We start from the raw sequence: 12866 nt of genomic DNA on the forward strand, positions 1-12866 counted from the left end.
CGCAATAGGATCGAGGGTTTGGATCTGTGGCCTTGGTGTTGCCACAAACACAAGCAGCCTCAATTTCGCTACCATCAATGCGACTGAAAATCAACTCGTCAATGACAGTTTCTCCCAAACATCAGTTGATGCATCCTATGGCGGAGCCGAGGGCCAATTGATCGCGTGATTTTCGGGCTTTCACTTCGATGAGTGACGACGCATTTTTCGAATGCGATCTCGATTTCATTCGGAGACGAAACACTCTTGTAATAAAAGAGGCTTTCTGCCCCTTAAACCACTCCAAGACGATCGGAGGAAATTCTGAGGGATGGTGCCAATCATCGAGATCTGATTGATCGCAAGATATGTGGCCTCGATTGCAGCATGAAGGAGATTTTTGGTATGCGTACTGCTGTGAGGATGTTGATTAAAATAATGGCCCCGTTCGCCGCGATCCTCATCGAGAAAATCGACTGTGACTTCCGGCGTCTGTTCACGATCCTCTGCTGTATCTTCAATGTCCTGCAACGATAGATCCTGGCGCGACGAAAGGTTCCTATGAATCTCTTCGGCCTTTATGAGTCCAAGCTCGTATGCTGATAGTACCTTTAATAGCCAATTCTTGGATTTGAAGGGATCACCCCCAGTTCGGATCGCTCAAAAACATCCTCATAGATGCGCGTCCAAGAAAATGGATAAGCAGTCAGTGCCCCAAGCCAAGCTTCAAATTCGGATTGGGGATGGACCCCTTCTATGATACGCAGCTTTAAATGCTAAATCTCGTCGAATAGCAAGTGGGCTGCTTGGTTTCTCACCAAACAATCAGTGTGGATGCGTGACCCACATTGTAGCTTTTCTGAACCCATTGCCATGCTCTGCGTTATGAAAGCTGTCTTCCTGAACTAGATTCAAGGTCACGCCATTGAAGCAACCCCGGCGCGGGAGAAGAAAGCATCTCATGGTGTGAAGAATACGTGACCATATGATATCCCTCTTAGTAGGTAATAATAAAAGTTCTTATGACTTATTTAATTATGAAATTAAAGCCTAACTTTAATTATCGATTTTATTGTAAAACATTGAAAATAAGCCTCAAGTATTAATAACATCTCACTTTTATATCTTCTATATAGTGAAGGCGGCCGTAATTAAAGCCATGTAGATAGAGATAAAATTTAAAACGTAAAGCATACAGTTATTACCCGTATTCGCGTCTAGTGTAGGGGGTCGCGCGACTCAAAGCGGCGCTCACCCTAAAGCTGGTTAAGGAAGATCCATCTTACCAAATCTGTTTGCTTGGCAACGGCTTCCCAAAGGAAGCCAACCACCAACCAACCGCAACCTCCAAATTCCTCCCGTTTGACATGAAACGATTTGGCACGAAGAACGCTTGGTTGTTGTGTCAAAGCGTTGGGGGAGATGTTTCAGACGTCTCCTGCACGAGCGCGTTGGGCATCACGTCTGGCCGAAGTCAATTTGGAAACTCGATTGATTGAATTCTAGTTTGGCCTATCATCTACATGGGCCGCATTGAACAATGTCATGCCTAATCCTTCGTCTTCTGGGTACCGCGCAGAAGACCCGTTCTCCGAGCTGCGATAAGACCAGCCTTTTGACCTGATGCAGCGTACCGTGAAATCGTTGAAGCTTTGCCGATATGTTGGTGATTACCACCACCGTGAGGCTTAAGAATGTTAGTCAGCAACATATTGGACGACTGAGTTCCAGACACTTACATGGTCGACTGGATTCATGGCAACACCACGAGTTTTGGGCCACGAGTTTCTCTTCACAGCGAACTTATGCTTGGCTCTTGACGCCTCTGTTGACCATTATTAGCCTTCAACTCCGACGATTGCTTTCCAGACTCGTGCTTTACTTAGGAGTGGCTTGTCAGTCCTCCCACCTCCCGCGACGATCCCAATCATCCCCCGTGCATTGCTGTGGATGACCTTTTTCGCCCCACTTGGCAGCTTTACTCTTGTCTTTCCTTCATCCGGGTTATGGCCTATGACTGTAACGTAGTTGCCCGAGGTTCTGCCCAAGGCGCCTCGATCTCCGCTCTTCTCCTCGACGTTCGTCACGACTGTACCTTCTGGTACTGAGCCGAGAGGTAGGACGTTCCCAATTGTGAGAGCCGCCTTCTTGCCGGCGTAGATGAATTGCCCTGTGTACATGCCCTCATTTGCAATAAATGTCTCTGTGTGGAGCTTGAATCGATAAGGGTCGCGAAATTGAACTTTAGCCAGAGGGGCCCCGCGGCCAGGGTCGTGGATGACGTCCTTTACGACCCCACGTATGTAGCCATGTCTTTCTGCAAAGTCGTAGGTTCTAAATTGTGCCGGCGCTTTGTTCAGGCGAGTATTGGCCGCTGTGAATGTGTCAGCGTCTTGAGCCTGAGCTATGTGGGCGGGCGTTTGAACGCACTGAATATAGATCCACGACCTTTCCTCTGATTGCGGATGACACGACCCATCGCTTTGCACTTGTGTCGAAATCAGCAACCTGAAAATTCATTATCGCTACGGGTTATACGTACGTGCACGCGCCGAAGTCCTTGTTGCAGAGAACACTACACGCCGATGATGATAATGTGGGAAAGTCGCTAAATGCCACTAAGCCAAATACGGCAAGCGTGGAAATATCCACAGCCTGAGAGCCTCTGGTCCTGAAATAATAATAGCTAGACAATTTAGATTATTCAACAGCTATTGCTTTCCCGACATGCTTTTGGTCGCCCAGTTCTCCACTTGGCTTGGAAGCTTTGAGCAGACAATGATGTCCTTTGCATGGCTTTGAGGGCCCAAACAGACCAGGTCCCAAGCATCTTTGCGAATCCAAGCCAGATTATTTGCTATACCATTTACGCACCGCTATGTCTCTACTATCTGTCTTTAGCTGTTGAGCTATATATATTCCTCCATACTCTATGCCACATCATCGCAGCTTTTCATCGAGTAGGTTTACCACCTCTGATCGACTTTTGCGGGTCGATTTAGTCTTGACTCTGAATCTGTCAATATTCCGGCTTGCATTCTGCTCGTACACAGGACACTCAGTACGTCGCGTTAGACTTGTAGTCTTGTCATTGGCTTCCCCACTTCCGATCGAGCGTGAGCCACTCATTTCGAGATGTTGAAGGTTTCAAAGCGAGAAAGGAATAAGAGGCGCATGCGCCTGGTCGCGCTGCCAATCTTTCAGATTTGTCCTCAAATCCTGAGACAGCTTTGTCAGCTTGTCAAGCTGGGACTCGTAGTTTGCACTGCCTATCGTCGCACTATCCAGCCGTAGATATAGCGCGTCGACTTGATCTTGACAAGCGGTCATACGGAAAGGTCCTAGATGCGGCAAACGAGGGACCTGATCAGGTCTAATAAGTGACCGGTTCTTGCGATGTGGAGGACCTTCAGACTCTCCAACATAAACCTCGCCGTTTAGTCGTGGCAAAATATTGTCAAACGAGATATCCGAAGGAAATTCAGAAGGTACAGAGCCTTCATGAGCAGGGTTTGTATGGCTGCTTGAGGACTTGCCCCTGTCCTCTTCGCTTTCAGATTCGGAGGGGCTCGTCATGTCCGAGAACGCACCTCCCTGGGTTGATTTTGATGGCATTGACTGCATCGAAGGAAGCACCTTGATGGTCAAAGGGCTATCTACGACTGGCGCAAAGGACATAAGCCGCGTGTCGGTCTTCTGTCTTTTAGATGTGCGCTGGTCAGGTGGCAAGACCTCCTCTGAAGCTCTCAATCTTTTTGGATTGGGCTCCTCAATCTCTTTTGTCCACCTCACCAAGACGTGCTCTGATGTGCCGATCGTGAAGTGCGTGTCACGGAGGTGTTTCCAAGCATTGCGCTTTGTCCTGTACCGTTTGCCGGTGAGGCAGGGCTTACATCCACGCAGGAAATTCTTTCCAATGGATATATCTTCGCAGATCCATATCATGCGAGTTGCGCTGTGAAATCGTTCTATGTGTCTTCGTAGGACAAATTCATCACGAAGGCCTTCGGGATATTTGTCACAATATTGGCACATTTCTCTCCGTGGCGGGAGCCGCTTCTTTGGTTTAGATGCGCTTTCGGCCTTTTCTGCTTCTGTTGACGAGACTCCTTGGATGACCTGGCTTTGATTTGACCCATCGGGACTCAAAAAAGAGGTTTCAAATACTTTCCCTGATGTGTAGGGAGGGTTTGAATCAGGAAGAGGTTGCGCAGCTGGAAAAGATGTTGAAGCTACATGGAAAGATGTGCCCTGCGTGGACACAATCTTCGTCTCTTCAGTAACACACTCGGCACTTGCTGCCCCCTTATGCTGCAGTCTGAGTTCGGCCTCATTCGCGATTTGACCTAATGAGGGGCTACCCGATGCAATTATCCTCTCAAAATACTGCCCAACTTCCTCAGCAGTCTTCGTCCCTAGGTGGTCGGCGATACTCGCAAATTGCCTGCCGTAACGTTCTAGCAAGCAGGGAAATTCTCGTGCTTCAGACAAGGACCAGTACGTCTCTGAACCATCTTCAGGCAGTTTATTGAGGATAGCACTTATATCACTGGTTTCAACTGTGTTGGTTGATTTCTCTGTGGCTTGATTCTCGCCATCGCTGTTGAATGCAATGTTACGTTGCGACAAGTCGTCATTGGTGAAATTAGGAAATTCGGACGTAGCAGTATACAGGCCAGAAGAACACATGAAATCGATGTCGATTCTACCACGTACGTCAGAAGCTTGGAGTACGCCTCGTATATCATCTTTGAAATCTGCTAGGGTGTCGTATGCTGAGCTTGCAATCTTGGACCGAATGAGACTGAACTCGTCTGGCTTCTCTGAAGGATTGATGTCGGTTTCGGACTTTCTGTTGAGGTCAGAAGTTATGGCCGCTTCAGTCTGTTTCAGTATCTGGCTAAAGCTCCGCTGTAGAACTGTACGTCCCTGTTCGTTCCAGGATGACGATCGCCCTGGTCTCGATATCGATCTTGGAGATCCAATACTCAGGCTTCCGCCTGTGGGAACGAGAGATCGCAGAGTTGTGGGGATTTCTTGATCTTCCGGCGACATGTGGTAAGTCTTCATGTGCTTATTTAGATCTTTGCGAGACTTAAAGCCTCTTGCAGAAAAATCGCACTGGTTGCACGGAAAGGAGATCACGTGCGCGTTCTCATGTGCGTCTCTTTCCCCTCTCAGCTTGAAAAATTGGCCACATTCAACAGCTCGGCAGGAGAATTTGTATCGTCGAACAAAGTCGTGATGGTCATTGATGTCAATATGCGGAGGTAAATGGTGAGGGTCCATGGAAGTCAAAAGCTCTGAGATTTCGGTAAGACGACAATCTATGAGCGTCAACCATGTGTTGTCAGCTTGTAGCAACGAAGACTGTTGATTCTTCAGACTATCACTTTTGAGACTCGCATCGCTTCTCCTGGCTTTGCGTAAGCGATCACTAGCTATGAGGTGGCGCAATTCCGGGTATGGAGTCAGCAACTGCATTGCTCGTCTTGCTACGTCCGCATTCGCGATGAGATTTCGAGGAGGAAGATCACTACTGACATGTCTGAGTACACGAGAGAATGCTGTAAGATGTTCGAGTAATCCAAGAGCATTTGCATCGAGGGCATCGAGACCAGCGAAGTATTCTAACAGATGGTCTACCCAGTATTCGCTAGCATAAGAATGAAGGCCGTACATTCCTTTAACAGTCCTCGTCTCTCGATCAATGTCTGTGAGCGCGCTAAGCCCGGGTACGAGGTCAAGAGAAGAATTCAAATTTATCATACAGGAGCTGGTGACAGCGAGATGGGCTTGTACTTGGTCGACGAATGGGCCACTTTGTGGATGAATTAGGTACTCCTTGGCCGAAAAATGAACAAGACCTAGTCTGTCTCCATTGTAGGTCTCGAGAAGAGGCGCGCATATTCCTACAATATCCCTCTCGACATCATTGCATCTAGTAGACTTGCTGAGCTCCGTCTGTTGAAGATCTAGTGCTATCCCGTCTAGGATCTCGTCCACAGTCAATGGTCGGCGCGCGATGCAGAGCCAGAAAAGAATTTTCATCGCTCGTTTCTTCAGGTAGGAGCTTAGGTCTTTGGCTATGCGCACGAGTATGCGATGATAAGCCTCGTCTAAGCCCTCAGGAAGCTGGTCTAAAGCTTGCTCCATTTCTGTCGCAGAGCATTTCTCGTCAAGCATCGTTTTCACCAGTCGTACCCATAGAAACATGCCTTTGGCTCTCTCTTGAAGGCGCGATTCGATCAGGCTTCCAAGTGCTTGATCCATTTCAGGATGTCTTAATTGAAGGTATTTGACCTCTTCTTTGATGAATATCTGGATGGCATTCACCGTTTGTTCTCTTATTTGGATATGATTCTTCGTCATATATCGCCTGATCTGAGGCTCTAATCGACTTGAAATGAGCACTTTGCATTGAGCTTGAGAGCGCGTCAAGGCCCGCAGACTCTTGAGTATGTCCTCCTGAATTGACGGGCGCAACTCGTCTAGGCCATCGACAACGATGAAAGTAGTTTTCACACTAGATATTATCTCGACAAGCATTTTTTCTAAGGCGGAGATTGAGCGACCGGAGTTGCTTTGTAAGAATCGCTCGTGTACTAAGATCGCAGCGTCGGGATTTTGGCGAAGCAACTGGATGAAGATTGTGCGCAGGATCTTCGAACACGTTGCCTCCGCCGAAGCATAGTGGGCACAGAAGTAATATAAACAAGATTGATCCTTTCGAGTATGCAGATGTTCTATGAGAAATGAACACAAGTAACTCTTCCCGGAACCAGGGATACCGGTCATCCATAGAGACTCAGCTCCGGAGTGTTCTTCAATCCATTGGTGCATATGAGCTTCCTCCAGTACCCAGTTGCAAGTTCCGACCATTCTTCCATCGCAAAGACGGCGTAAATGGTCTTCCTGGTCGTCTTCTGACTCTGCAAGCCAAATAAGGACATCCTGTAGCATCTGGTTGTGTCTGCGTCGTTCAAACGCATCGTCTTCTAATTGGCAACGATCTGCATGAGCTTTCATCTTTGCAAAATGTGAAATTGTTGCCTCTTTGTCTAATGCATCACAGTGCATTGACAGACGATCAATGATTGTCTGGAGACGCCGTCCGAATTGTCCCCAGTGGACTGCAAACCAAAGTTGCCATGCTTTACGTCGGAAAATCTTGTAGCTCCTTTCGTGAAACTCCAAAATGTCGCTGTATATCAGTGCAGTCGCCCGTTTGAAGTCATCATCGTCATCAAAAATTGCTTTGAGCCGATCAATTCGGGGCAAAACGCTCGCAATTTTGCTGTAGGCTTGCAGTACAGTGTCAATGACTTTGAAATGATTTTTGGCTAACTGCATATGCGCGTCAGCAATAGTCTTGCTCGAGCATCCACTATAATACCATAAAAATTAACTTGATAGGGCCCTAAATCTCGATCAGCTTTCGTCACGGCCAGCATTTCCAAGGAAGTTCATACCCAGACAAAAGCCATAGGTGAGTATCCCTGGCACAGCGTGTCGATTACGGTAGTATAGGCAGTCAATGTATCTATGAAGGGCTCTATACGTCTCATGAATCGAAGCTCTTCATGTAAACGCTGCTCCTTCTCGATGTTGCGTATGGTTTCCCTGCCCATCATCAACATGAGCAATAAAAGACAAGCCGCTTCGTTGGGCTTTCTTGCAACATAGAACAAGGCAAGTCAATGTTTGCTTCGTGGACAAGAACGTCATACGTACCATAAGCCTGCTAAGTTAGTGTCGCGGAACATGATCTCATCGGTGGTGCTGATGCTGCATCGGAGCTTCTCCAACGCCTCTTCTACAGTTGACGCTCCAGTTGCCATTTTTGAGCTGCCAGACTCGCCCCCCTTAATAACATTCAATGTACTCGCCGAGACGTCTTGGGACGGGGTGCCATTTTTCTCGGCTGACAACAATGATGGCCTCCCATCCTCTCAAACATTGCAACGGGAATGCGTGGCTCTATTATTGCAGTGATGTTGGCATTTCGTGATAGCTACAGTCTTGAGCGCAGCAAAGACCATCATGCGACACATCACGGCTCGCCTCTATGGTAGGCTGCACAAATGCAGACAAGAGTGATCACCATTGAGGCATATTTCGAATTGTAAAGCAAGCGACCATACTTTTGAATACTCTTGTTCAGGGTTTGGAGCATCTCTCGTTGGCGGGTGGCCGGCGACCGCAATAAACACAGCCCCGAAGTAGGCACTGAAAGCGCCATGTTCCGTTCTGTCAATGTCACCGTGCGTCAGGCTGTACGGTACGGATTAGGTCTGTCATATACCCTGCCAAGCCTGCGCCTCAGCCGTGACTTTTCATACCTTACAAATTGGGCGCTCGGATAGAAAACGCTAGCCTGAATTCGGCTAGTGGCAGATCTTAGCAAGGTTGAGCGTAAGGAGGATTTTGGTCATTTCATAGCCCCAAGTCGTGCTGCATGAGAGCACAAAGCATTGTAATGCTGTGTCCGATCCCGTGCAGACGCGACGCTTGAGACAATACTGTACTGGCTGTTGTTGCCTAGGCGTACATGATTTTCATGTATAGAACAATCGTTGTTTCCTAGTCCAGTGAGAGAGCCTTACATTCAATACTTGTCCTCTTTGATGCTGAACGACAAGAGTGAGCCGACAACACGTTGGCCCTGTTACTGAGGGCTTTACGTAAATAGTTGGGTGGTTGTAGCCACTGATAGTAGAATGACGTGCAGAGAGCCATGGAGATCCCACAAAGTTCAGACGATGTTTGGTGCTTTGGCATGGTCTGTTATCCCTATTGAATGTCTGTATCATCTTGCCCTCGCAACTAGCGAGCACCATTCCAAATCAAGCAGATCTGCTTCAGCATACCTGACATTCTCGCTGTCCTCTGCGTTGCGCTCCATTTTGCCTGACAAAGAACGCAGATAAAGGACATTGAGTTTATGGCTCATGCGAGTGGTGTGCAAAAGGATCTGATACGCGTCGCCCTTGACGAAGACGTCCAGACTCTACTCGATTGCCAGACCCGATCTCCAATAGGCCTGCTGTGTCCGCGGAGCCAGAAGATTCTATCGGCCCTTCACAAGGATCTCACAGTACAGCTTTTTGCTGAGCGTAGATGCTATCGCTACGATGCCAAGTCATCACACCTCGACAAGAAGCCCATTGGCCGATCGGAAAGATTGAAAACTCCTCAAAATCTCTGCTTGTATGCTGTCCTCTATGGATCTTCGGCATTATTTGAGAATGTCGGGGCTTTCGTAGCTAGATGTAACATCTTTTTGCAAGACCCTAGGCATTGCATATTGGATGTTCTCTATCGTAACCCTCAATGCTTGTCACCCAAAAACGGCGAAATATTACGCACTCGCGATCTAGAACACGGGGTGGGACTGGACACCTCGATCAACAACGTAAATCCAAATGATCTCTTTGCGGAACTTGCAGAGCAAGACGATCTAGTGGAGGCCATGGTACCGTCAGTCTTATCAACAGGGTTACGGAGACACCAAAAACAAGCCTTGACTTTCATGATGCATCGAGAACAAGGCTGGGATTTCAAGCAAAAGTACAAAGATCTATGGCAGGAAAACAAGGATATTCATGGTCGTTTCTCCTACCAGAATCGTGTTACAGGACGTGAGCAAGCCAGACCTCCTGACCAGTTTCGAGGTGGACTCTTGATAGACGCTCCAGGCCTAGGCAAGTCGCTAAGCATCATATCACTAATCGCATCAGATAAATTGGATGATCCTAATCATGGACCTACCACCTCGAAGGTACCGTGCACTTTGCTAGTAGTACCTAGTACATGTGAGTTTGCCGTCGTTTGATAATCCAATATGATAATTAATGATCGGAGTGATTCATATGTGGGAGTATGAGCTTAGCAAGTAGGCTTTTTTCCATTTGAGGACATGGAAAGCATTCTGATGATCTAGACATATTTGCCCGCGTAATCGCCTTGCCTATTGCGTGTATTACGGAAAACAGAGACCCAGACTTCTTGAGAACCTGGCGGAGAAGCAGCTGATTATTACTACCTATGCTGTCGTCAGATTAGACTGGAAATCATGCAAGTCCGAGTCCAGGGATCAGGCAAACCTCTATGACTTTACATGGCGCAGAGTCGTCTTAGACGAAGGTAAAGGTCCATCCACCTCTTCAAAAGCCTTCTAATCTTCTAGCACACATCATTCGGGAACCTTCCAAGTCTTTTGCGCAGTCTACTTGTGATCTCAAGGCCGATCGGCGATGGGCAGTGACAGGCACCCCCATTCAGAATCGCCTCATGGATCTCTTTAGCCTTTTCAAATTTCTTCAGTGTCATCCATTTGATAATCGTGAGGTATTCGCTGCGCAAGTTGAACAAAGCTGGAAGACGATGTCAGATCCAGTCTCGATTGCTAAGTTGAAAACGCTTGTCAATTGTCTCTCGCTTCGACGTCCAAAAGACATAATCCAGCTACTTCCTCGGAAGGATCAGACAAGCTATCTTGATTTCAGCGAGCTAGAACGGGAGGACTATAATAAAGTGAGAGATCAAGTGAGGTTACACATACATGCGCCCACGCCGGGAGATGGATCAGCAGTCTTTCTCAGCACGCTCCACTGGTTGAATGAATTACGCCTGCTATGCAACCATGGAAAAAGACCTTCACTGGAAGCCCCAGATCTTCCTCCAACCGAAGCACCCTGGAGCCAAGTTGTTGCTCAAACGCGCTTTGATCAATTGCGTGGGGCAGGGCTGGCACGATGCTTCAGTCCTCAATGCGATGTGTCTTTCTCCGCCTCCATTGTTGATGAAGGTGATGAGAAGCATGACGAAGACCCTTGGATCACCAAGTCATTCGAAGTCTTTTGTTCCACGTGCCGCGATGCAAATAGCCAACAACAGTGCGAACTGTATAGACTTTGTAATCACGATCCCCGCCGAATCTTAAAAGACCAAGGCCAGCCTGTCTCTCTCAAGCAACATGAGCAGGCCTTTTCTTCTAGTATCCCACTTTTACCAACTAAGGTGCTCAGACTCATTCAAGATTTGCTTCAAACCCAAAAAGAAACCAAAAGGTGAGTTCTCTTACGCTTCCAAGGGCCCTCTAATCAAATCAGCGTCGTGTTCTCTTTCTGGACCAAGACATTGGACCTCATCCAGCCCCTTCTACAAGCTAAATCTATCCGATGCGTTCGATTAGATGGATCTAAGTCGGCAGCTCAAAGAGCAAATGTTCTTCGAGTATTCCGAAGCAATAAAGATATACAAGTCCTCTTGGCCACAATTTCCTGCGGTGGCGTTGGTTTAGACCTTACTGCAGCCTCTCGAGCGTATATCATGGAGCCTCAGTGGAATCCAATGAGCGAATCGCAGGCACTGGATAGAATTTACAGATTAGGGCAGACAAAGGAAGTGATGACCGTGAGATACATCATTCGTAATTCATATGAAGAGATGGTTCTCAAGTTGCAACATAAGAAGAAGGACCTTGCTGACTTGACAATCAACACAAGGAAGGTCAATAAGGGGGAGCTGACTTACCAAAGACTACAGTGGCTGCGGGAACTCGTTGGCTAAAATCCTCTTTCAACAGCCTGGGGACTCAGTCTGGCGATAGATTACACAAGGAATTGTGAGAGTCTATTCTTTGACATGCACAGCTGCGTACGTCCACAAGGTAGCTTTGTCAGCATGCTCATTTGGCGCACACTGATTGGCTGTTGAGCATGGCACTCTCAGGCAGTGTGGGCGTGGAAAGACGCTAGTTGGCCAGACATGATATTTACTGCTCCCGCCTTCATGATCCTGATGAGACTTATCTGAATGGTTCGCTTCTTCAGTGATCGGCGGACACCCCCGAATTGGGCATAAAGCTAGAGTTTAGCCTGCTGCGGTGCTCAATAATACTAAGGCTGGCGAATGACAACCCTGGGACGATTTCTGAGGCCCCGAAGGCTGAGAAAAGCTTAAAATACGAGTAGGGCTAAGATTGATTTTGAGGCGGTGTGCTAAGGATATTTCACTCAGTCCAAGCTTCATTTCTTTACCGACTTCGAACTTGCAGCAGTCAAGACGCGATAAATTTCGCGACACAGGAAAAGCAACGAGATTTGACGACCAGTAGTCCTTGGGAAGGTGGCAAGCTACTCGCTGAGCTTTGTTTCCTATGATCATTGATATCGCTAGATGTCAAGCTAGCACAGCGATACTTCGATCGATAACTTGAAAAAGGTGTTGAATGTTGACAGACTTTTTTTGTATTTGAACTTTCGAGTCTCGTGATTTGCGTCCTCCAGATGGAGCTTGGCACACGCAATGTTCTTCCATATTGACCACGCAACTGCTGTTACTTTCTCGTTACCCAACATTGCCTGCTCTCAAATTCCATAATAACGATTTTCCAGAGAGAGCACAATTGAGTCGTGGTGGTGAATTTCTCGCGGGAGGTGCTATCTAGAGATCGGCACCCTAAGTCGCTATTTCCCAATATGCTGCCAAAGTCGCTTGTTTTCTCACCCCAAGCACTCTTGTGTTTCAATCGTGTGGAGCAAAAGGATTGCTGAAGCGGCTGACTATATCTTTTTACTCTTGGATGAGAGTGTGTGCAGAAGTGATCTCGCGGCAGCTGTACGCTCCGCCCGATACGCAAACACGAGAAACTCACGAGTGGCCTCCATATGCTTCGACAATTGCTCACTTACGAAACTGTCCTGGGACTGTGACACGCGGAGACATCGCCCAAATCATGAATCTGAGGCAGAGGATACAGGGGAGTGTTTGGTGGCAGAGATCGAATTTTGGGGGCGCAAGCTATGCTTCCTTCAATGCGGATGCTACATGACTCACTACGAATGAATGAGCGATGTCTCACTTCTCGGGCTCTTCAAAGA

At 47.6% G+C, this 12866-nt stretch overlaps 3 protein-coding genes across 3 annotated transcripts; 1 reads left to right on the forward strand and 2 right to left on the reverse strand.

The window, feature by feature from the left end:
• Positions 1 to 1528: 1528 nt before the first annotated feature.
• RPL2 (60S ribosomal protein L2) lies at positions 1529 to 2458 on the reverse strand (the record flags this gene model as incomplete). Its single annotated transcript, XM_044812335.1, has 4 exons — positions 1529 to 1666; positions 1719 to 1804; positions 1862 to 2353; positions 2410 to 2458. 4 exons carry the CDS (start codon positions 2456 to 2458, stop codon positions 1529 to 1531), a joined length of 765 nt encoding a protein of 254 aa, XP_044671468.1.
• Positions 2459 to 3126: 668 nt separating this feature from the next.
• KY384_003827 (uncharacterized protein) lies at positions 3127 to 7820 on the reverse strand (the record flags this gene model as incomplete). Its single annotated transcript, XM_044812336.1, has 4 exons — positions 3127 to 7326; positions 7376 to 7399; positions 7452 to 7602; positions 7714 to 7820. 4 exons carry the CDS (start codon positions 7818 to 7820, stop codon positions 3127 to 3129), a joined length of 4482 nt encoding a protein of 1493 aa, XP_044671469.1.
• Positions 7821 to 8923: 1103 nt separating this feature from the next.
• KY384_003828 (uncharacterized protein) lies at positions 8924 to 11553 on the forward strand (the record flags this gene model as incomplete). The annotated part of the gene is made up of 3 exons (XM_044812337.1): positions 8924 to 9760; positions 10126 to 11051; positions 11094 to 11553. 3 exons carry the CDS (start codon positions 8924 to 8926, stop codon positions 11551 to 11553), a joined length of 2223 nt encoding a protein of 740 aa, XP_044671470.1.
• Positions 11554 to 12866: the final 1313 nt, after the last annotated feature.

The sequence above is a fragment of the Bacidia gigantensis genome (genome assembly GCF_019456465.1).
Source record: "Bacidia gigantensis strain McMullin 20006 chromosome Unknown contig_180, whole genome shotgun sequence".
In the NCBI taxonomy this organism is placed as follows: domain Eukaryota; kingdom Fungi; phylum Ascomycota; class Lecanoromycetes; order Lecanorales; family Ramalinaceae; genus Bacidia; species Bacidia gigantensis.